The 24,497-nt window shown below is 42.6% G+C and overlaps 1 protein-coding gene across 2 annotated transcripts in view; it reads right to left on the bottom strand.

Moving 5' to 3' along the window:
- The window catches only part of JMY (junction mediating and regulatory protein, p53 cofactor), a 60,214-nt gene that overhangs the window by 16,549 nt on the left and 19,168 nt on the right, over positions 1 to 24,497 (bottom strand). For both annotated transcript variants that reach the window (XM_084800659.1, XM_084800658.1), the window contains exons 2-4: positions 16,523 to 16,696; positions 8,770 to 8,920; positions 7,212 to 7,381 (exon numbers count right to left, since the gene is read on the bottom strand). In XM_084800659.1, the coding sequence (XP_084656785.1) occupies positions 7,212 to 7,381; positions 8,770 to 8,920; positions 16,523 to 16,696 (495 nt within the window). The remainder of the gene's footprint in view (positions 1 to 7,211; positions 7,382 to 8,769; positions 8,921 to 16,522; positions 16,697 to 24,497) is intronic.

Below are 24,497 nucleotides of genomic sequence, written 5' to 3'. Positions count from 1 at the left end.
TTACGGGCAGGAGTCTGGGCTCCTTTAGAGAATACAAGACTAGTGACATAGGCTCAGTACTCCAGCTACTCAGGAGGTGATGCTGTTAGATCACTGACTTAAGGCCAGCCTGCTAAAGAGTTTGTTCAAGGCAGTCTGGCAACTTACTGATCTCAGAATACACGGTAAGAGCAGCAGGGACAGCTCAGCTACAAGCGCTGGCCTACTTGTACACTACCACTATCTAAAGTCAGTTTCCACTGTCATAAGGTGTGGTAGGGGTGAGACATCTATACTTTAAAAAATATACACAGAAAGACAAAGGGCACCAGGGTAAATTCCAGGCCAGACCTTATCTCAAAACAAACAAACAAACAACAACAAAAAGACAAAAAACCACAGGCCTCCCGGGTAGACAGTGCTAAAAACAAAGGACTGCAGGGAGCAGGGTGTGGTGGCACACACCTTTAACCTCAGCATTCAGGAGTTCTAGGCCAGCCTGGTCTACGAAAGAGTCCATAATAGCCAGGGCGGTTACAAAGAAACCCTGTCTCAAAAAACCTTAAAAAAGAGGACTGCAGCGGGGCAAAGCATTTGTTTGGGATGAGCTTAACACTTTACACGTGTTGTTTCCCATGAGTAATTCAGACACCTTAAATTGGGGCTATTAAAGCTGACATAGTACATCATCACAATTAAATGCATATAAAGCACAATACCATGTTATACAACAAGCAAAAACCTAGCAAGAATGACTAACTGCCAGTTTTTTAAATGCTTTGAAGAATTCAGACACATAATGCAAGACTTTAAGAACAGACTGTTGCAGTCACAGATGTGGTCTAGAGAAGATGAGCGCACACTCTCTCAAGCTCTAGAGCTCGGGCTCAGCCCCTCCATTCTCCACACTGGAGGCCTATGTATAAAAAGCTGTACTGCCTAATGTTAGGGGTCAGGGGTCTTTGCCTTTGGCACCCTGTGTTGCCAGAACAGCTCAGACGGATGGGGTCAACACTAAACAGTGAGATGAAAGCAAAGTTTATAGCATGTGCAATAAAAGGGCAGGGACTTTTAAAAGAAATCCAGATAGCCAATAACAAGGAACAAACTCATTAAAGGGAGACCACATAGAAATGCCTCAGGGGACTGTGGATGAAATCCTTCAGAGACTGAATACAGAGACAAGGTCTGACTCTACCTTCTAACAGCACACAAGACAGGCGATGTAGAGGGAAAAGCTGGGATTTAATCTATAACAGGAAAGACTGCTTTCTAGAGTATACAGTAGAGAGGCCTAATTACAGTGTTACTGCTGCTGCCCACTTGGCAATCCCAGCACACAGAGAGGCAAGAGAGCTGGAAGGCCAAATCCAAGGGTAGCCTGAACTATATAATGAGATCTTATATTTAAAAACATTAGCCAGGTGTGGTGGAATACGCCTTTAATCCCAGCACTCAGGAGGCAGAGGCAGGCAGATCTCTGAGTTCAGGACAGCCTGGTCTACAAATCAAGTCCAGGACAGCCAAGGCTACAACCGACCCCCACACACACACCAAAAAAAGAAAGAAAAATATTAGTAACAACTTGGGAGGCAGAGGCAGACAGATCTCTGTGACTTCCAGGACAGCCAAAGCTCTTACAAAGAGAAACCCTGGGGTGGGATGGGGAGGATATATAGATATGGGTGCTGGGAATTGAACTCAGGACCTCTGGAAGAGCAGGCGGTACTCTTAACCACTGAGCCATCTCTCCAGCCCCCCTGAGGCATTTCTATGTGTGTGTGCCATTGTGGATCGCACCCAAGCCCAAAACAGATTCATAAATACAGTCTTTAAGTCTGTATGTGCAAGGGTGGTTTGCCTGCCTGTATGTCTATATGCCACCAGCAGGCAGTGCTCAAGGAGGACAGAAGAGAGTGCTGGGTCTTCTGGAAATGGAGCTAGAGTGGGTTAGCTGCCTTGAGGCTGGCAAGAACCTAACAAAGGTTGTCTGAAAAAGCAGCTAGTCAGACATATCAACCATTGGCCCACCTATCTCTCTGGCTGTGATAAAGCAACATTTTCTACATTTAAACGGAGGAGAAGGGGCTAGAAAGACGGCTCTGCAGTTAAGAAAAGGTGTTGCTCTTGCTGAGGAGCTGGATGGAGTTCCCGACACCCGGGTGGAGGGCAACCATCCATCCCTGACACCCATCCCAGGGAGCCAAGTGCTTCCTGCCATAGGTACCAAGCATCTGTATACTGTGCATGCACACACACACACAGGCAGAACATTCATATACATAATTTTAAAGTGTTTGCCCTGTACTATTGAAAGTAGACATGAGAGTAACAGCTTGACAAATGCATATCAATTTAGAGGGGTGCGGGCGTGGTGGTGGTGAGATAGGATCGCTCTCACAGAGCCAGTGCTGGCCTGTACTTGGTACATAGCTGAGGACGAACAGAAATGCTTTCTAAACTTCCTGTCTCTACCTTGAAGGTAGAAGCATGCTCCACCACACATTTACTAGTTTTAAATCAAAATTTAAAAAATGGAAATAAGCTGTTCTATACTGGGTAACAGACCTGAATAAACAGAATTCTGAAAGAAAGAAAGAAAGAAAGAAAGAAAGAAAGAAAGAAAGAAAGAAAGAGAAAGAAAGAGAGAGAGAAAGAAAGAAAGAGCTAAATATCTGAAGAGACACTTCTTAAAAGTAAACATACAACATTTTCCAAATTCTAGCAATCATAACACTGCGCGTGGGGATAAAACAGTATAACTGGAAATGAGCAGCACATCGTGACACGGGGTTTTATTGTTTTGTTTACTATGCAGTTCTCTGTGAACACTGTGGCTGGCAATGGCTAGATTATTCTGTTGTATGACTACATGCTCTCTCTGTGTTTTTAGAGACAGGGTTTCTCTGAGTGGCCTTGGCCATCTCACGGCCATCTGGCTGCCTCTGCCTCCAGATGGACTGGGATTGCAGGCAAGTACCACGGCGTCCGCCTCTCTAAGTGGTTTTATTTTAACTTTTCATTATTATTTTTGTGCTGGGTGTCCTAAATGTGGGTAGAGATGAAGAGACGGTATTGTTAAATGGCTGGGCGTGGCAGTGCACATCTTTAATCCTAGCACTCAGGAGGCAGAGGCAAGCAGATCTCTGGCTTCTAGGCAGCCTGGTCTACAGAGCGAGTTCCAACCTCTTTTCCCCCCCTTCTCTTTCCTCGTTTTTTGGCTTCTTCGTCACTTTTGTTTTTCCATGGTAGATGTGATCTTAATTGCCTGCGTATTAAAGTAACACTCCAGAACAAACCAGCATGTGCTACTCCTTTGAGCGGTGACAATGAAGGCTGGGCTGGCTTTGCAGTGGCCCCACTGACCATTACAGCAGGAAGAACTGGACGTGCCTAGTCATGCACAGAACACACCTGTGGTGCTGACGCGCTTACAAAAGTCACCGAAAAGACCGTGGGACAAAGAGAGTTTTGTGGCCTGAAATGCTTAATAATCCTACTCCATGTGTTATTTAATGTAAAACACACACATACACACACACAGTTTAAAAATCAATGCCAGCCATGGTGGTGCATGCCTTTAATCCCTGCACTTGGGGGGCAGAGGCAGGTGGATCACTGAGTTTGAAGCCAGCCTGGTCTACAAAGCGAGTCCAGGACAGCTAAGGCTACCCAGAGAAGCCCTGTCTCGGAAAAAACAAAACAAAAAGCAGACAAACAAACAAACAAACAAAAAACCACAAATCTAATAATGAATCAATAATTCTATTTTATCTAATCACCTTTGCACAGCTCACTCCGCGGAGACCAATAAAACATTTTGCCTTTCTTACCAAACTCTTTGAGATAAATGCGATGCTAAAAAAAACATTAAGCGTAGTTTTGTGCTTGCCTAACTCCACATTACTTTCAATATAGCCATCAAAGGGGGAGAAGGAGAAGGAGTACGTGTGTTCATTTCTGAGACATGCCTTGGTTTCTACTATTGAAGATGAATTAAGTTTGTTAACCCACAGATCACATAAACTTGCCAAATCTCACTATATTCTATGACCATGTCTTATCTATGTTTTTAAAAAAAAATAGCTTATTTTAAAAAGGCTGTGTGTGAGGTCAATGAAATGGTTCACTGGGCTCAAGGCACTTGCCTTGTAAACTTGCCGACCTGAGTTTGAGGTTTGTTTTTGGTTTTGTGTTTTTAGTTTTTTTTGAGACAGGGTTTCTCTGTGTAACAGCTCTAGCTGTCCTGGAACTCACTCTGTAGACCAGGCTGGCCTCAAACTCACAGAGATCCACCTGCCTCTGCCTCTGCCTCTGCCTCTGCCTCCCAAGTGCTGGGATTACCCAACACCAACTTGAATTTGATCCAAGAACACCAAACTCCATTTCCAGAAGCCATACAATTGTGGAAGGAGAAGACTCTACAAAGCTGTCCTCTGACCACCACAGGAAACATGGTATGAGAGCTCTTCAACACACACGCAACAGATAGAATAAGTTGGGGAAGGCAGGGCAGGAGGCAGGTTGAGTCATTTATGTCTCTCACTTCCTGAAATGTCTGGGAAAGGCACTTATTTATGTTGAATGAACTGAGAGGGTATGGTAGAGTGAGTAAGAATGACCTCCCATAAACTTATATCTTAATTCTTGGTTACCAGGGAGTAGCACTATTTGAAAGGATTAGAAGGCTTAGGTATGGAACTGTTGGGAGTAGATGTGCCCTGAAGGAAGTGTGTCACTGATAATTGACTTTTAACATTTCAAAAGCCCAAGGCAGGTCCATTATCTCTCGGCCTGTGAACCAGGATGTAGCTGCTGCCCCAGTGCCATATCATGCATGCCACCATGTACCTGCCGTGGTGATAATGGACTACGCCTCTGAAAATGTAAGCAAGCCACACGTTAAATGCTTTCTTTTATAAGAGCTGCCTTGGTTGTAGTGTCCCTTTCACCGCAACAAAAGAGTGACTGGGACAGAGGGTCAATTTTAATATTGGAGAATTCCAACAGGCAGGGGGTGAAATGGCAAAGAAACAAGAAGAATTAAACAGAACACCAAGGTTTGGGGAACCATGAAAAACCATGAGTACATAAAGCAAAAGAGGTGGTTTCCTAATTAGGAGCCCTTGCTACTCTTCTAGAGGACCGAAGTTTAGTTTGCAGTACCCACAGCAGGCAGCTTACAACCACTTACATATAACCATGGGCACTCAAACATGTGCAACGGAACAAAAAAAGCAAAGACCTGCTATGGGAAAATGAAAGAATCTGGTTTTTCTGCAGAAAAATAACATGCAGTACTCTAAGTATAAGACAGGAGGGGCTGCACCCTCAAGGCCAGGCAAGGTTACAAAGTGAGTCTATCTCATATACATAAGAAAAAAATAATGTGTACTAAAATAAACAATTATCCCAAAGTATAAAATTGATTAGGGAATGCAAGGAGAAATGTCCACAATTTAATAAACACATTTTGGGTTTTACATGCATAGGTGTCGCGTCCATCTCTCCAGCCCTCAACAAACACTTTCTACGTGTTAAACACTCTTTCCTCAGCAGTGAAGTCTGCTATAAGCATCTAGATCACCTTGAAGGCTCAATCTTATGCTACTACTCAACTATTCACTAGCCTCATTTTCAAAACCACTTCTAGTCTTAACATTTACAAGCTAGCAGCAGACTAGTGTGTGTGGGGGGGGGGGGGGGGATGCCTTTTCCGTAAAGCAATCTGTTGTAAACCAGTTTAATCCTAAAATAGGGAGCTTTGAAATAATGGCTCAGAGAATAAATAATATCAAACAGTTTTAATATTTTGAAGCATAATGTAGGCACCAACAGTGAAGTCCAATACTGTATTTTACTGTAGTTTTTCTAGACAGTTTCTCTGTATAGCCATGGCTGTCCTGGAAGCACTTTGTAGACCAGACCAGTAATCCTCCTGCCTCGGCCTCTGCCCCACCATCCCGGGCTCAATACTGTACTTGGACATGTGATGGAGTAAGATGATAGATACTGAAAGGAACAGCAGGGTTTTCTTTATGAAGAGCCCCCATCCAGGCTCATTTTTGAATGCTTGGTTCCAGTTGGTAAACTCCTGGGGAAGGGTTAGGACATGACACTTTGTTGGAGGATGTTATGTCACTTGGGATGGGTTGTGGTGTTCCAAGGGACTATCACCACTTGGCTCTCTCTGCTTGTGCTCTTTTCTATGCTGAAAAGCTTTGGTGCAGTGCCTGCCTGCTGCTATGCTCTCCGCCAGGACACTCATAGTCTCTAACCCTCTGGAATCATGAAACCCAAATTGAATTCCCTTTTTAAGCTACCTTGGTCATGGTGTCTTAGCACAGCTATAAAAAGTAACTAAGACAAGAATATACCCGTGTATCCTAGCTATAATTAATGTCAACCTGAAAGAGCTTAGGATCGATTATAAAGTGTCTCCGTTGAGTAACTCTTATCAGGTTGATCTATGAGGGGCTGTATTGATTGTTAACAGATGTTAGAGAGCACAGGCCACTGTGGGCAGAACCATTACCTGAATAGGTGGTCCTGGGCAAGTTGAAAGGAACTAGCAGAGCATGAGTCTAAGCCTTGAGAGAATAAGGCAGCAAGCACCATTTCTCCACGGTTTCTGCTTCAAGCTCCTGCCTTGATATCCCTCTGTGACTCAGAGGTATAAACCAATAAACCCTTTCCTCCCATAGCTGCTGTTGGTCACAGCATCAGGAAGAAACTAAACTGTGCTGTGTGTGGTGGCATGGGTCTTTAATTCCAGTGCTTGACAGGCAGCGATGGATGCCTGGGTTGCCCAGCCCAGTCTAATTGACAAGTCCCAGGACAGTGAAAGGTCTTTTCTCAAAAAAAAACACCGTGGTCAGGGCCAGGTGTGGTGGTGCTCACCTTTAATCCCAGCACTTGGGAAGCAGAGGCAGGCTGATCACTGTTTGAGGCCAGCCTGGTCTACATAGCTGAGTCCAGGAAAACCAAGGCTAAATAAACAAGGAACCCTTGAAACCACTACCCCCCCCCCCCACCAAAAAAAAAACCCCAGTGGTCATCAGCTGAGGAATGACACCCAAGGCCTCGTGCATCTACATCTACATACACATGTGCACCCAACACATACACAAATATGCACAAATAATATCAAATCAGATGTCTATCGAAATCAAGAATCTGATTTATATGAATCTTTTTACATTATATATCATTTTAACGATAGCTTTTGTTACCTCTTCTTTCAGTGCATGTTTCTTCTGTTCCAGACAAATCTCTTTAGCTCTCATCATCTGCAAGGTCTCTTTAGAAACTGCATACTGGAGTTTTTCCATGCGTTCAGCAGCTGCTGCCCATGATGCTTTGCCAAATTTCTTCTGATCTGCTCGCATCCGATCATACACAGCTGTTAACAGTAGTTTGTAAAGATATTAAGGCACAAAACTACTAAACACTAAAAAAAAAAAAAAGAATTAAAATGAAATAAAGTCTTGGGTTTCACTGATCCCCATAATAATCACACTTAATGTCTCTAAAACATAGTCCAGTAATATCATACGATCTCTGTTATCTTAAATTGTGGTGCACGCCTCAGGACTCAGGACTCAACAGATCAGCCTGGTCTACATAGTGAATTCCTGGACAGCCAGAGCTATAGTGAGATGCTGTCTCAAACAAAGCAAAAACAAAAAGAAACAACCTTCAACGTGGGATGTGGAGATAGCTGAGGAGAAAAACTTATCTACTGCTCTTGCAGAAGACCTAGGTTTGGTTTCCCGCATTCACACATCAGTTTGCAAGCCCCTGTAACAACAAGTTCCAGAGACTCCGATGCCCTCTTCTGGCGTCCTAAGGATTCTGAACACATGGTGCACATAAACTCACAGACTCACATACATACATATATACACATAAAGTAAAAATATGTATAAATCACACACACACACCAAAAAAACCTTAAGGCTGAGTTACATAGTGAGTTAATTACAGGACAGCATAGAGAGTTCCTGTCTCAAAAAACAAGGAAATAAATAAATCAATAAAAATAGCATTTAGCAATGGAAGTGAACATGATCAAAACACATACACACACAAACACATCATATCTGTGTGTGTTGGTTGAAAACTAAGCCCTGAATATTCAAAATGTTCAACTCTACATCCCGGGGTTTGCCACTGAGTACTCTGGAGATGTGATAACCAGATGCGGGAGGAACGGATACCTCGTGCTAGGTCAGGTCTCAGGAGAAGGTGAAGACAGAACCACCCACTCTAAAGACAGCACAGCCGAGACTCTTTCCCCAGGAAGGAAGAGCTTCTTAGTTTTTAATAACACAGGGCTCGATCACTGTTTTAATAACACAGTAATCGCTGACTGGCAGTTAATGTCTTCCAATCAAAAGAGCAGAAGGTGACTATGAACTTCCACCGTTCTTCCAGAAGACCAATTAGCAGCATCCACACTGCACAGCTCATAAAGACATACACCGCCAGCATCAGGAAGGCTGGTGCCTTGGGCCTCCATGGGCACCTATACTCACGTGCATTTAACAGAGACACAAATATAAATAACAAAAATAATCCTTTTTTTTTTTTTTTTTTAAAGCACATGCCTGTAATCCCAGCACTCGGGAGTCACAGGCAGATGGATCTCTGTTTGAGCCCGGCCTGGTCTACAAAGAAAGTCCAAGACAGCCAAGGCCACACAGAGAAACCCTGTTTCAAAAACAAAACAAAACAAACCTTAACTGCTCATTTTTTTAAATGCCTAAAGAGTCTTATCAAAAAGCCTACCTTTCTGAGCTCTAGCTGTTATTTCAAAATATTTGACAGTGAGGTCCTGAATGGACAGCACAGCCACGTGAGCTTTCCTCTGCCAGTCAGCATCTTCTTTTTGCAGACTCTCAATTCTTCGGGGTCCCAAATAATCATTCTCCATGGAAATCTGCAGAGAAAGGGGGGAATCTTTTATTCGTTACATTTGGTGTGTGGTGTGGAGGTCCCTCTGCCTTTGCACTTTCCCCTGGCTACCCTCTTCCGTCTTCCCATTCCCTATGGAAACAATAGACAGCAAAGCATTTGGTCATTTTTGAGTGTTGAGATCATGAGAAATTTTATTTTCCCACTGACAATGGTTATATTTTAGGTTAACAGTTATTTGTACGGTGATTATATTTAAATTCTATTAAATATTAAAAATTTTAAGACTGATGGTATTTTTTTTAATCTGCCCATGTGCATACTAAAAATATTCTAAATAAAAAGTTTTATTTACTGTTTTCCTTTTTTTTAGGAAACTAGGGTCTGGCATATCCCAAGCAAGCACTCTATCCCTTTTACATAAAAAATAAAATAGCTATTGTATTACAAAAGTCACAAAGAACAAAGGTGAAACCACCATGAGCAGAAATGGACCATGTATATACACTACCCAGCTTTATCACAAGCAAAAAATTTTAAAACTTAAGAAACATTTAAGCGGGGCTGGTGGCCATTGTCTGTTCCCCCAGCTCTTGGGAGGCTGAAGCATGGGGAGAGGCATGGGAGGGGGGGAGAATAATAACCTTAATAATAACACCGTTAAGGATAATAAAAAGCAGCTGGAATGTTGGCACACACCTTCATCCCAACACTCAGGGGGCACAGGCCAGCCTGGTCTTCAGGGTAAGCTTCAAGATACCCATGGCTACATGGAAAAAACCCATCTCAAAAGGGGGTATGGCTGTGGATAGAGAGATCGCTCGGCTTTTCTAGAAGACTCAGATTCAATTTATCCATAACACACTTTAAAAAAAAAAAATCAGGTATCAAAGAACTAAAAACTGTTAAAGAATTTCAAAAGCATAAATAAAACAAGCCATATTCTCTAAACAATGCAAGAAACAGATAACATAATAATCTGAAACTAAAGTAAAAGTTAATCACCAGGAATTTAACACCTTTAACTTGAGGGGAATGGGAGTTTAAAAAAGAAAAGACCTAGGATTTAGTTCTGTATGTGTTAGAATTTTGCAAAGGTCATGGCCAAAGATAGAAATCTGGGCTTCACTAACACAATGAAAGCATTTATAAAACTGTAAGGGTAAAGGAGGTCATCTAAGGAACGAACTCGAACGAACACACACACACACACACACACACACACACACACACACACACACACACACCAGCAGCAGCAAGAAATTCTACAAGAAAGAGTTGACACAGAGAAGTTGAAGGGAAAAAAGCATCTTTAGGGAGTAACAACTAGAGCTGTTCACACTGAGTTGGCTGAAATATGCTGTGTATGCTGCAAGTCATAAAACTCAACTCTTGCTATGATGAGTGTTCACAAATTTTCTCTTAACGCAAAATTATGCTAGAACAGTAGGTAGATACAGATCAAAACAAATGTCTATTACACAATAGATTTAGAGAAATAAAGACCAAGTATATACAGTACTCCAGATGTCATCTTTGGATGTATAATTTGGAGAGACCAGCGTAGGGGTGGTAGAGATGGTTCAGCACATAAGAGAACTTACTGCTGGTGGTGCAGAGACCTCAAGTTCCCTCTGTCCCCAGCCATCTACATGGTAGTTGGCAATTATCCATAACTCCAGTCCCAGGGGGTCCAATGCCCTCTTCTTCTTATCTCCATGGGCACCAGGCATAGACATGGTGCACATATATACATGTGAGCAAACAGTCATTCATATCAAATACAATAAAAATAAAGCATACATGGGGTAAGAGCAACATACTAATGTACTAGGTGATTCAGAGTGTCAAAGTGAGGAGGAAATATGTTACTGAGACAGATTCCTTTGGACTTACTAACCACAGATATTTTACAAACACCTAATCGAATCAATAAGGCATTAAACTAATCACAGTGTGGTATGCTGAATGCCAGGCACTACAGACGCCTTCCTGCTTCAGCCTCCCTCGGCTCCAAGTTCATGCCTTATAATGCCAGTTTTGGACTCTGCAAATGTGGTGTCAATTCTCCTCTCTTCTAGCCTTTGACTCTGCTGTACCTGCAGGCATCCATCATACCAGACTTGCTTCTACTCTAGCACTACAGTTCCTTCCTCAATAACACAACCAAGTCTGCAGCTTTTTCAACCCCACCCTCATAATGCAATAAGACAAGCTACTGCCAGCATGCTAGGTGCCCTGCCCTTAATAGAGGCCTGGATCTAAGTGAACCATCAAGGCCACTACAAGAAGCAACATCCCTTTCTTAAGCAACAAGCTCCACGGGGACTGTCCTCTGTGCTTAACTCAATTCAATTGTTTTCCTTTGTGATTTCACCTCTAAAAATGGTGGCCCTTTTAATGACTGAGGTAGCTTGCTGTCTTGCCTTCTTATGTACCTGCTTTACTTTATACCTAGTGAACAAATCTTTGTATTAGAGGGCTCGCTGTTGAAATTACTAGCTTGATTTTCTGATCAAACCCCAAAAAGATTTAACTAAGGAATAGAAATTTAATAAACACAACCTAGAACGTACAAACTCAAAGCTCCTAGCTCAGAACTTTAAGACAGACATTATTTCCACCTACATGAATAAGTGTACCTCCAAACAACAGACAAAGGAGAAGATAAACACATAGAAGACAGAAATTCTGTAATATGGGTTTAGTGGGAGGAGGTTAAAAACAAAACAGCACACTGCAACTGAAGATAATATGTGCGCTGCTGTTGGATTAGTCGTATTTGTCTGCCCCACCTTCACAAACAGAATACAAACATACTTTATATGCCGGTTTTCCTCTGCTGCTTTGGAGAGGACTTTTGAATTTAGGGGCTATAATGCTGCAACCAATTGCTAGAAACCTTGGCTGTTCATTTTATTGTACAAGGAACTAAGCAACAATCCTCTCTTCTCTTCCTAACTTGGGAAACTTGAAGACACTGCAGCAGCTCTGTTCAGCTGGAGCGTGTGCTAAAAACAATGACAGCTCTGTTTGGAATTTCAAGGCTAGAGAGAAAACAGAGCCTGTTTTTAGCATGGAAAAAGGTGTGTGTGTCAGTTTAGGTAGCCAGGAGAGTAAAACTAACTTATAAATACAAACTGTCTGGCATGGAATGTCTTATTATAAGTGCATCATTGCTAGGATACTGCACTTTGTAATAACATGATATTTTTGTGCGTTGTTAAGATGTTGGGAGAGCATAACTAGAGATTCTTTGATGAAGCAAGTGCAACGCAGATGTCTGTTGGCAGTGAGAAGGCTGCGGATGCTGCTCAGTAGCAAAGTGTGTAAGTGACATCAAAAGACCCTGGATTTGATTCCATGCCATACATCTTGTAAAAGATTAGTATCCAAATACAAGAACCCAATTTAAAGAATAGGCAAAGGGCCTAAACAAACAAGACATGGCTAATTGGCCTGTGAAAACTGTTTTATATCACTAATCATCAGGGAAAGTAAGTCAAACTCACAATGAGGTATCATCTCACTGTTTAAATGGGCAGTATCATGGACAAAAGATCACAAATATTGGGAAAAGGTGAAGAAAAGGGGCCCAATCTGGTCTTGAACTTAACAGTCCCAGTGCCTAAAAGATTTACAGAGTACTGCAATATCAATAAGTATATTCACAAATCTGTATTAGCATTTGCTCAGAAGATTCTTTAGTTAGGTTCTCCCAATGTCTTAACAATGCACAGAAATACCATAATAAGTTCGTACAAAATGCAGTGTCCCAGCAATGATGTTCTTATAACAAGGAGTTCAATGTTAGTGTGCTGGTGGGAGCACATTAGCGTTAATGAGAAGCACGCCACATATTCTTCTAGGTACATGAGTGAAGGACTTGATGTCAGTATGCTGAGATATGTGTGTTCCAGCATTAACTCAGCATTACTCACAACAGTAAAGAGATGAAATGAATGCCAAATGGACAAGGAAAGCCTGGACAAGCAAATAGACACATATAAAAATGTTATTTGGCCTTTAACAAGGATTATTATGATCCTAATTCATATAAGAGGGAGGGACTAGGGGCTTAGGGACGCTTTTGGTTAAAGGACACAGGATTTCACTTAGGAAGACTAAGTCCAAGAGATCTGTACAACATAGTAAAATATACCTAATATATAATATTCTTTAAAAACACACCAGCAGTTCTTAAGTGTTCTCACCAAAATTTGGTAAATTATGATAGTAGCTAGTTCAATTTTTTCCTTCTACAGTGTAAAAAATACAAAACATTACTATACATGACAAATAGTTTTGTGTAAGTTAAATATTAATTTTAAATAAAATAAACTGTAAAGACACTGATATAGTAATTGAGACCACGCTAGTACAGTCTAACTATGCCTCCCTAACTCCAAAGGTTCATCTGTTGTGCACTTGTTCCCCAGTTGGTGGTAATGGGGGTGTGGTGTTCCCTTCAAGAAGGAAGGCCAAGTAAGAGGCTCTAGCTTCAGCTTGGCCCCCCCCACACACACACACACACACTCAGAAGGGACTGTGTGGCCTGACTCTGACTGACTCCTCCTCCTCACACTTGTACCCCATTACTGCATCCATGAAAGGTGGCATTGCTGATGCTCTCTCCAGAGGTAGCACCGTGTTTAGAATACCAGCCTATCTCTCTGGGGTATTGAAAAGAGTCTGGCTTGGCATTTTTATTTCAGCAACATTAAACAGACCAACTTACTGACATACTTACAAATGTTATTGAGTCTTCCAATCTATTAACATGCTCTGCCTCTCTGTTCGGCATCTCACAATTTCTGCAAAGTTTTGGTGTTTGTTTGTTCTGAGCTGCTGGGGACTGCATCCTTGGGCACGGGCACGGGCATACACGCGCACGCACGCACACACACACACAGACACCATATTTACTGAGTTTTTTTTACAGTAGAGGGAAGGGAATACTAACCAACCCATAAACCCTGCCTATAAGAAATGTGGGGATAAAGATGGAGCAGAGATTAAGGGAATGGCCAGCCAACGACTGTCCCAACCTGAGACCCACCCCATGGGAGAGAGCCAACCCCTGACACTATAAATAAATAATCTGCTATGCTTGCAGACAAGAGCCTAGCATAACTGTCTTCTGGGAGGCTTAATCTAGCAGATAGCAGAAACAGATGCAAAAACCCACAACCAAACAGGAAGACCCCAGGGAGCTTTATGGAAGAGCAGGAGGAAGGAAGGGTAGGAGTCGGATGGGGCACCAACAGGAGAAATGATCCACTTAGTCTGGCTGTGAGTTGATGGCAGAGGAGGGTTGGTACCCGCGGAGAGTGGGTGCTGTTCTCTTCTCTGAGGAGAAGGGGAAGGAGGAATGGTCAGAGGGGGTGTGAGGGTGGGACCAGGAAAGAGGAGGCTGTGGTTAAATTTTAAAAGTTAATGAAAAAAAATAATTTAGACTAAATATCTAAAACACACTGAAATACATGTTTTTCATGTAACCAGGGTTTGGTTTCACTGGCTTTGTCTAAGTTTTGTCTGTTTCCCTTCTTATTAATCTTTTTCCCTTTTAATTTTATCCACTGTGGGTTTTTTTTTCTCCCTTAACTCATTGGTACTAATACTGAATCAATGTTTTTTCCAGCAACTTCAGCAAGAAGCTTCAACAGTTATTTTAGACCCCTCTCTAACAAATACTTAATGTCATAAATTCCACAAGCTGAGCTTTGGTTTCACATCTGAAGTCTTGTCGGGGGTGCAGAGCTGCCCTCGTCAGGTCTCCCTCAGACATTAAGCACACCAAAAGTTTAGTAGGATCCACAAGAGGCAGCAGTTCCTTTTGGAGGCATGGGAACAGTAGCAATACAGACTAACCAAAACCTCTGTAGACTACCAGTTAGAAAATGCATTTATAAGACGAGCAGTGGTAGTGCACACCTTTAATCCCAGCACTAGAGGCAGAGGCAGGTGGGTCTCTCAGTTTAAGGCTAGCCTGGTCTACAAAGTGTGTCCAGGACAGCCATAGCTACACAGAGAAACCCTGTCTCAGAAAAAAGAAAATACATTTATAATGATAACAACTCAATATAAATCTGTCACCTACACACAGAAAAACAGTAGTAGAATAAATTTTTCAGCATCAGTAATAGCACAGTGAGAATTATACACATTGCTACTTTTCCTACTTCAAAACTTTTAAACTGATACACACACATAGTACTAATGGGTCAGAGTGATAGGTTTCTACCTCAATTTTAGGCACTACTTTATCTTTATAAATTAAGAATAATTTTTAGAAATTTGAGTGGTAAAGGAACTGTCTAAAACATAAGTCCCTAGATTCAACTTAACTACTATATAGAAGGGGATTTTGATATTTTACTGATATAGCTAGCTTCTCAATTATTGTGCTGGTATGTTTTATGTCAACTTGATACAAAGCCAAAGCCATTTTAGAAGGAACCTCAATTGAAGAGAATGCCCCTATTAGATTATCCTGTGGATGTGCCTCAAGCATTTTCTTGAAGAGGGGGGTGGGGGGGTGGGAAAGAGTCGGCTCACCATGAGCAGTGCTACGCCATGGTTAAGCAAGCCAGTAAGCAGCACTCCTACATGGCTTCTGCACCAGCTCTGGTCTCCAGGTTCCTGCCTTGACGCCCTTCCGTGATAGATTGTGGATGGAGAACTATACCCTGAAAATCCCTCCCCTCCCCTAGCTGCTTTGGGTCCAGGTGCTTTATCACAGCAGAAGAAAACACTTTATCTTCAGAAGAACTAAACTGTATCACAGCCACCTGGTACTATGTAACAGACAATTGATTTTAGTTATGCTTATGGCAAATATTCTGCCAAATCACAGATCCACCTGCTTCTCACTCCCAAGTACTGGGATTAAAGGTGTGTGCCACCACTGTCCGGCTTATAATTCTTTTCTTAAAAATGTATTTTCTAACTTAACAGTAACTAGTAAATAAATAATAAGGTTTGAATTAGAGTCCCCTAACTTGCTACCTACTACTAGCTATGGATAAGGACATAAATGATCATCCCAAGGAATAATGTGGGTAACAACATATGCCCTGACACACTGAGATCAATAATTAGACATATTGAACGACAGGCACTATGCCTGCATAGAAGCACTCATAAGCCGCACAGAGAATAAAATAGTAGCATGAGAGGCAACAGCTTTAAGTGTTTTTCCTCACACTGCTTCCCAAGAAAACTGTAGTTAGTAGTGACAGTGGCTCACTCATACAGTCTATAGATTTCTCGGTGAATATTCAATACACTGTGTAACCAGAACTCTAAGGGCTAACCTTAGGTAATCAATGCTGAATTTTTAGGTGATATCTGCAGATACAAGCAGTCCAGAATTGGTAGGATACCTGTGCCATCTAGTAGTTCTTTGCTGCCTTTCAGGTTAGATTTTCAAAAAATGTCTACAGCTGATTTTCAGATATTAACTAAATATCCAGTCTTAGGTTTCTGATACCCTTCTAATCCTAGGAGAGGAAAAGACAAGAATCTGTTTGCATTATTTTATTTTGTTTTGTTTTGTTGGTATTTTAAATGTGTGACTAGCAAGTCTCAGAACTATTAAGCAGTGTGGCTACAGTTTAAGTTTTACCTTGATCTGCTGTCTTCGCAGCATGGCAAGCTCTCGCATGTCTCGGAACGGCTGGAGTAAATACTGGTAGAGCTCAGTTGTAGCCTCTGCTAGGCTGCTGTAGGCTTCGTCCTCCAACTGATACAAGTCCAGAAGCTCCACCATGCTCTCTATTGTCTTGTGCTTGTCCAAGAGCTGCGAACAAGAAAGTTTCAATAATAAGAAAACTAAACACGGTGGCTGAGGATTCTACACCATCTTCTAGCCCCCAGGGCCTACAGGCACACACATATGGTGCAGTCACACATTCAGGAAAATGTCCACACATATATTAGATTAAAATATATAGCCAGGTAGTGGTGGCACACGCCTTTAATCTCAGCACTCAGGAGGCAGAGGCAGGTGGATCGCTGTTAAGTTTGAGGCCAGCCTGGTCTACAAAGCGAGTCCAGGACAGCGAAGACTACACAGAGAAACCCTGCCTCAGAAAAACAAACAAACAAACAAACAAAAATCCAAAATCCCCAAAATAACAACAACAATGACAACAACTTGGGCTGGAAAGTGGTTAAGAGCAATGACTGTTCTTCCAGGACTAGAGTTCAATTCCCAGCACCCACATGACAGCTCACAACTCTTTGTAACTCCAAGATCCTCACTCAAACATACATGCAAGCAAAACACCAATTCACATAAAATTTAAAAATAAGAGCTGGCTGTGGTGGCGCATGCCTTTAATCCCAGCACTTGGGAGGCAGAGGCAGGTGGATGGTTATGAGATAACTTTTTTAAAATCTGGAAAATACGATAATTAGAGATATAGCAGAAGAATCATAAGAAATATAAACTTTTTATTTATTGTATGCATGAGAAAGGTAGCATTCAAACTCTATAATCTAAATCAAAAAATTTTAATAGATTGTGCTTTTCATCATTGAACATGCTGGAGTGAATACTCAGAGCCATCAGAGCACTGAGGTCAGGAGCAGGCTGCTATCCTTAACACTCTGACAGGCGGGTACACAGAAAACCAAGAACAGAAGCTGTGTGGGGAGAGCTGGGGTGGGGGTGCACAAGCATATGCATCCCAGCTCTGCTCCAGAGACAAGCAGGGACTTCACAGCCAGCCTGGGCACCTGTTCGCTCAGAAACAAAAAAAGGAAAATGAGAAGTGAGGGAGAAAGGGAAGGCTGGCGGGCAAGCATACTCATTCTCCGGGAACCAAGCTAAACTGTATTGGTGGAATGCTGCGATCTCCGTGTAGACAAACTTGAGGGCTGTGTTGTTAAGACACTCTGGGCTCAAAAGGTGGCTCAGTGATAGGATACTTGTCCTGACATGTCCTGGGCCCTGGGTTTATACCCAATACCACAGAGAAAGAACAAGACCCTATCCTCAGCTTTTGAGTTTTACTTCCTGGATGAGAATGGTTCTTAAGTAATGGTTCTTAGAAATCACAGAATATCCCTTCTGTCTGAGTCCTAAGAGTAAGCGGCCATTCTAGACAGCACTCTGTGGCATCCTGTTCTGTTCTGAACAAGGCCTGCCTTTCCGAGTAACTATTTTACCAGAGCCTGAACTACTGGAGTTTACCAGAACCTTACTTATCTACATCAAGGGACAGAGACCCAACTTATAGCATCCCTTGTCTTTCTTCACAGGGTGAGGGGATAAGGTTAAATACTGAGAAACACTGCTCAAAGTGATAACTACATCAGTCTGAAACCTCAGTGTCACACAGAACACTTCTTCACACTTCCTCCATCCAGTACCTCACCAGCACACCAACAGTGACAGGGGGAATCAAGTGACAAAAGTACATGTCTCAACCAAGTCTCTAGGGAAACCCGAAGACAACATGAAGACTGTCAGACAAAATTTTAACTTGATACCTAGAACAACAGTCTTAACTCCTAGCCCAGTGGTTCTCAACCTTCCTAGCACTGTCACCTTTTAATACAGCTCCCCATGTATTAAAACTTCCCCAACCATAAATAGTTATTTTAGGTGCTACTTCATGGCTGTAATTTTGCTGTTATGAACTGTAATGTAAATATCTGACAGGCGACCCCTGGGAAAGGGTCATTTGACCAAAAAGTCACGACCTACAGTGCCTAGAGCCACTATTCTAGGCAGCTAAGCATAAAACTCCAAATTAAACGCCCATTGCCATTTTTTTCACTCAGTAGATTATATCCAGGCTTTTAATACAAAAATTAAAAGACATACTCAAAGATGAAATATTATCCAAAGATAACTACATTCAGTTAACGACAGACAGAGGAATTAACAAAACAGAAATTCTACATAACTATACTATATAGCTCAATCAGAAAAAAAAGTAGGATTAGTTGTATTAATTTTCTAACAGAGTAAGTAGATCTCAGAGCAAGGAATGTTATCAAATACAAAAGACCAGTACATAATAAAAAAAAATCCTTAGTGTGTACATGTGCAAGCAGAGCACCAAAATTCAATACAAGAGCATCCTGCAGGAGAAAAACTTAAGAGTCCACTGCTAAAGAGGAAACCCAGACCCCTCAATAAGGAAATAGTTGACCCAACACCACACCCATCAACTGCATATAACCATGCCTACCAACCACTTCATGTAACAGTAGCAGAACACGTTTATCTTTCAAGCTTACGCTCTCAACATCTAATAAAGTCAAAATAGAAATGATGAAAGAAGCCAGGCGTGGTGGCACCAGAGGCAGAGGAAGGTGGATCACTATGAGTTCGAGGCCAGCAGGGTCTACAAAGTGAGTCTGGGACTCTCCCAAAAGGGGGGAGAGAGGGAAGGAGGGAGGGGGGAGAGGGGGGGAGGAGAAGAGAAGAGAAAAAAGACAAAAGAAAAAAGAAAAAAAGAAAGAAAAGTCATGAAAACACCGGGGTGTGTTGGTGCACACCTTAAATCCAAGCACTCGGGAGGCAGAGGCAGGCAGATCTCTTGAGTTCGAGGCCAGGCAGCCAGGGTGACACAGAGAAACCCTATCCATAAAAGCCAAAGAAGGGGAGGGGGAGGTGTAAACAAATAAACAATGGAAAGACTACTAGAAATCTCTAAAATACCTAGAAATTAAGCAAGTTAAGGCTAAGTAAGGCATGAGTAAAAGAAAGTCTTAAAAGAAATAAACATGCTGGGGCTAGAGAGGTGGCGCAGCAGCTAAGAGTGCACACTGCTCTACAGAGGACCCACGCCCACTTCCCAGGACCCATGTTGCCTGCCTCACAGCTGCTTGGAACTCCAGCTTGAGGGGGGACCAACTTCTGACCTTCTTAGGCACCTGTACTCACATGTACATACTTACGCACTGACATAAATGAATACTCATAATTAAAATGAACCTGAGGGCTGGAGAGAGATGGCTCAGCGGTTAAAAGCACTGACTGCTCTTCCAGAGGACCTGTGTTCAAGTCCCAATAACTGTCTGTAACTCCTGTTCCAGGGAATCTGACACCCTCACACAAACATATAGTCAAAATACCAGTGTATATTATATATAACATAAAAATAAAAATAAATTATTTAAATAAAGCCTTAGAGAACACAAGTGAAAATACAACATCAAAATTTTGGACAAACAAAACAGCAATACTTAAGTGTATTGCACTGCAAAGAAATATTTTAAGATATAAAAACCAATAGACTTCCACTTGACAAGCTGGTCTACACAGAGTTCTAGGCCTGCTAGAACTACATAATGAAGACCTTATCTAAAATTTAAAAAGTGATTGTACAAATAATGATATCAATAAAATAGAAGAAAATCAATAAATAAAAGGCAATAAAACCAGAGGGTTGAAGTCGGAGGAGTCTCCCTTACTGACCTTGCACAACAGGAACACATTAAAAGGGAAGAATTTGGGATAAAGATCTACATAGGTGGGGGCTCTGCTAAATAAGGTCAAAGAAATCTGACTTCTCTGGACAGCTGTTTTGACGCTCAGTCTATGTAGAATGGACTCCCTTTCTTAGCGGAGTCCTCGCTCCACCTGATCTGATAATTCCAGATTTTGTAAGGGGTATCACACAGTCCTCAAAGAAAAAATACAAGGCGGGCCCTTTCCTGATAAGGAACTTTAACAAGCACAGGGAATTCCTGGAAGTGCCCCAGCCGGCGCTGAGATCCTGGCCCCCAGCACATGGCCCTTAACTGTGCCTAGGAGTCCCCTCCTCATACACAGGCTAATCAAGTGCTGGTTTCTCCTTGTGACAGGGCCCAGTGGTACTGACCGTAAACAGGCACAGCATGTAGATGAAGTGCCCTGGTGCTCTCAACCCTAGTGTATCAGAAGCGTTCACTCTCATGACACCACCCCCACCCCTGCACCCAAACGCGCTTAAAAATCCCTGATTCACAAATAAAGTTTGGCTTGTTTTCTCACTCCACCATGACCATCTCAAACTCATTATTCCTGGAAAAGAAGGGCTCCTGAGGGACGCGCCTGCTGCTCACCAGTCCTGGGAATTACCTGCTCCACTGTGGCAAGACCAGTGCTTACCACCGGGGAAGCACCTACCATCCAACCCAGTCTGCCGGCGGGTTTCGGACATTTGCCCAGCTCCCCTGGTGCAAAGCAAAGAGCTGTGACACTTAAGTCTGTGGAGGTCCCGGACCTCCACTTCCTATTGAGACCTGCAGCCTCATTCTGAAAAGAGCTGACTGTAACACCCAATATAGGAACTCGCTTCCCACCTCCCAGGGAGAGACTGGGAACCCGGCTTTGTACCCAAGCCACAAGCCTCACCCCTAAATCGCTCTAGCTGCCCTGAATGAGAAATGTTATTGTCCAGAGGCAAGTGATGGCTGGACCAACGACAGGACATGGACCCAGACCCACAGCTGGATGTGGAATAACACATGGGTAATATGAATTATTTTTAACGCTGTAGCCACACAAACAACTGAAGAACAATTCTGGTATTAATTCTCTGAGGGTGGGCTCAGATTTTTTATATGTTACAATTTGAAGATGTGAATACAACAGAATAAAATAATAGACTCAAGTCTCCAATAAAAAAGAAAAGGGCTAGGACTATCAAGGCTCTGCCCCCTGGTTTCAGGCCACTGCAGCTCTGCCTCGGCCCAGAAGAGCAAGCAGGCTCCCGCCCTGAAGCTGGAGAACACACCAGCCCTACCCGCCTGCCGGGAGGAGAACAGGAACAGCAAGAAGCAATTGAACATATTGATGAAGTAAAAGGGAAATAGACCGACTTAAGGACAAGCCAGTGAGGAAATTTTGAAAGTAAAACTAAAATATAACTATCAACCAATTTTTTGTTTGTTTTGTTTCGTTTTCCAGGGTCAGAATTGATGGCCTAAATCCCATAAGTTTTGGGTGACAGCCACTGTCAAACATCCACAAGTCTCCGCGCTTCTTGGGGAGGAGGATAGGAGGCTCTGCATTAAAGTAATAGAATTTGAAGACATTAAATCAAGTCACAGAATAGATTTCTGTTTTGATGAAAATCCTTACTCAGCCGGGCGTGGTGGCGCACGCTTTTAATCCCAGCACTCGGGAGGCAGAGGCAGGGGATCGCTGTGAGTTCGAGGCCAGCCTGGTCTACAAAAGCGAGTCTAGGTCAGCCAAGGCTACACAGAGAAACCCTGTCTCAAAAAACCAAAAAAAACAAAAAAACAAAAAACAAACAAACAAACAAACAAACCAAAAGAAAATAAAGTTCTCTCTAAAGAATTTCATCTGAATAAGAGTACTGTCCCACAGCCAGGCGTGGTGGTGCAGGCCTCTAATCCCAGCATTCAGGAGGCAGTAGCAGGTGGATCGAGGTCAGCCTGGTCTATGAAGGGAGTCCAGGACAGCCAGGGCTCTGAATAACAGAGAAACTCTGTCTCCAAAAACCAAAAACCAGAGAGTGGTGACCCATCTTCAAAGTCCACCAAGTCAAACAGAAATCTGGAAAGGATTTGACAAAACACTCAAATCAAATACAGGATAAGGCCAGCAGGAAGTGGCCGCAAGAAGAGCCAGAGAGCTTCTTCACCTGGTTTGCTGACCGTTCTGATGCAGGTATAGATGAGTCAGGAGAGGTTACAGATGACAGAGGAGGAAAGGTTGGAAGGTGCTGATGAAGACAATGAGGATGAGGCAAGGATGACTAGCACAGAAGACTGCTGAGTTCCACCCTCCTTTCTTATTTTTTAGATTTTCTCCAGTCCCTGGGAGCAAGCTGCAGTCATTCTCCTCCCGCTCTTGTGCTCAGTTGCCCTATTCTGAGGTCTTTTAAACACTGTACTTCTCAACTGATTTGGAGGGAAATACCTTGAGCAAAATACAAAAAGAAAAAAAAAAAAGACTACATGTTGCCTGTATGTTCATAGCATACTTGGAACTGACCAGAGAATACCTTATTGCATTGTCCAAACATTCCTGCAATATTACTTTGCAGCTGACTTCTCAGATTTTAAGGGACACAATATGGGTGTCATTTCTGTTGTCAATGAATTTGCTTTAAGTCTACTGGGGAAATACATTAGTCAAACTCCCGTCAAACCTCAAACTGTGATGAGAGCGCCCTGTGATAGAGGTTCACCACGTGGAAATGACCCTGTAGGTTCATGAACAAGGCAGACTATGAGAGATTCTGTGGCACACACACAGCCCTTAGCCTTGGTCTAGTACCACATCTACAATCCCAGCACTTGGGAGGCAGACACACTAAGATCTAAGTCAACAGCTGCCTTGCTAGAGTGAGTCTAGGCTAGTTTGGGCTACCCAGCCAAAAACTAAAAACAGAAAATAACAAAACTAAACAAAAACCTCTAAAAACAATCTTAACCCGAGCATGAACATTTACAAAGGAGATGAAGAGGGAAGATGATTGAGTCTGAAGTACATAATGGCAAGCTCCATTTAAAGAGTGGAAAGATTTGCATAAGACTAGCAAGCTGGAGTTGGGTTTGGTGGCTCGTGCCTATAATCCCAGCACTCAGGAGGCAGAGGCAGGGGGATCTCTGAGTTCAAGGCCAGCCTGGTCTACAAAAGCTGTCTAGGACAGCCAAGGCTACACGGAGAAACCTTGTCTTGAAAAAACAACAACAACAAAAGTGATTAGCAAACTGGAGAGAAGCAAGAAACAAGGTGAGCATAATAAATGGGACCCTAGAAGTACTAGCAGGCCGTGATGGTAGTTACACTTTAATAGCATGAAACAGACAGGTGAACACACACCTTCCTTGTCTATTGTCAATAAAGATGTTGGTGACTTCAAAAAAATTTTAGAGATAAAATAATAAAATTTGGAGCTAGAGAGATGGCTCAGCAGTTAAAAGCACTGGTTGCCTCTTCCAAAGAACTCAGGTTCAGTTCCCAGCACCCAAAAAGGAGCTCAAAGACATCTGTAACCATGTCCAGAGGATCTGGTCCCCTATCAGGGTCTCCAAGGGCATCTAAGGCATCTAGAAAATTAAACTGGGTCTCAGAGAAAGAATGCTCAAGAGATGAAGAGCAAACCACCGTGTGTCATCAGAGCTGAGCAATCTGGTGGGAGGAGGGTAGTAGGGTTGCACTACTTCTTGATACATAGAATCCTGACAGGAGAGCAGAGAATTGCACACAATGTCAAAATTGCACATGCCAACAGACACAGAGCCCATCCACAGAGCAGGCAAAAAGAGTGATGCTTCTGACCACTCCACCGGGGCTAATCAAGCAATAACAACAACTAGCATAACAGTTAGTACCTTGCCACTCCAAGTATGAGCTGGTTTCAGGAATACAAACATTACATGGGTTCTGCCATAAAAAGAGGGAAACTGCCAAACTTGGTGGTATATGTAAGCCTGTAATCCTATCTACTCTAGAGGCTGAAGTAATTGTATTACAAAGTCAAGGTCTGCAGAATTTGAGGGCACATACCTGTAGGGCCAGCACTTGAGAAACAGGAGCACTATTCCTCATATTCAGGATATAACTAAATATCCAAGGGCAGCCTGGGCTATACACAGAGTTCCAGCTTAGCCAAGATCATACA

This window comes from Acomys minous (assembly GCF_964271855.1).
Source record: "Acomys minous genome assembly, chromosome: 11".
In the NCBI taxonomy this organism is placed as follows: Eukaryota; Metazoa; Chordata; class Mammalia; order Rodentia; family Muridae; genus Acomys; species Acomys minous.
This window is presented reverse-complemented; position numbering and strand designations above follow the sequence as displayed.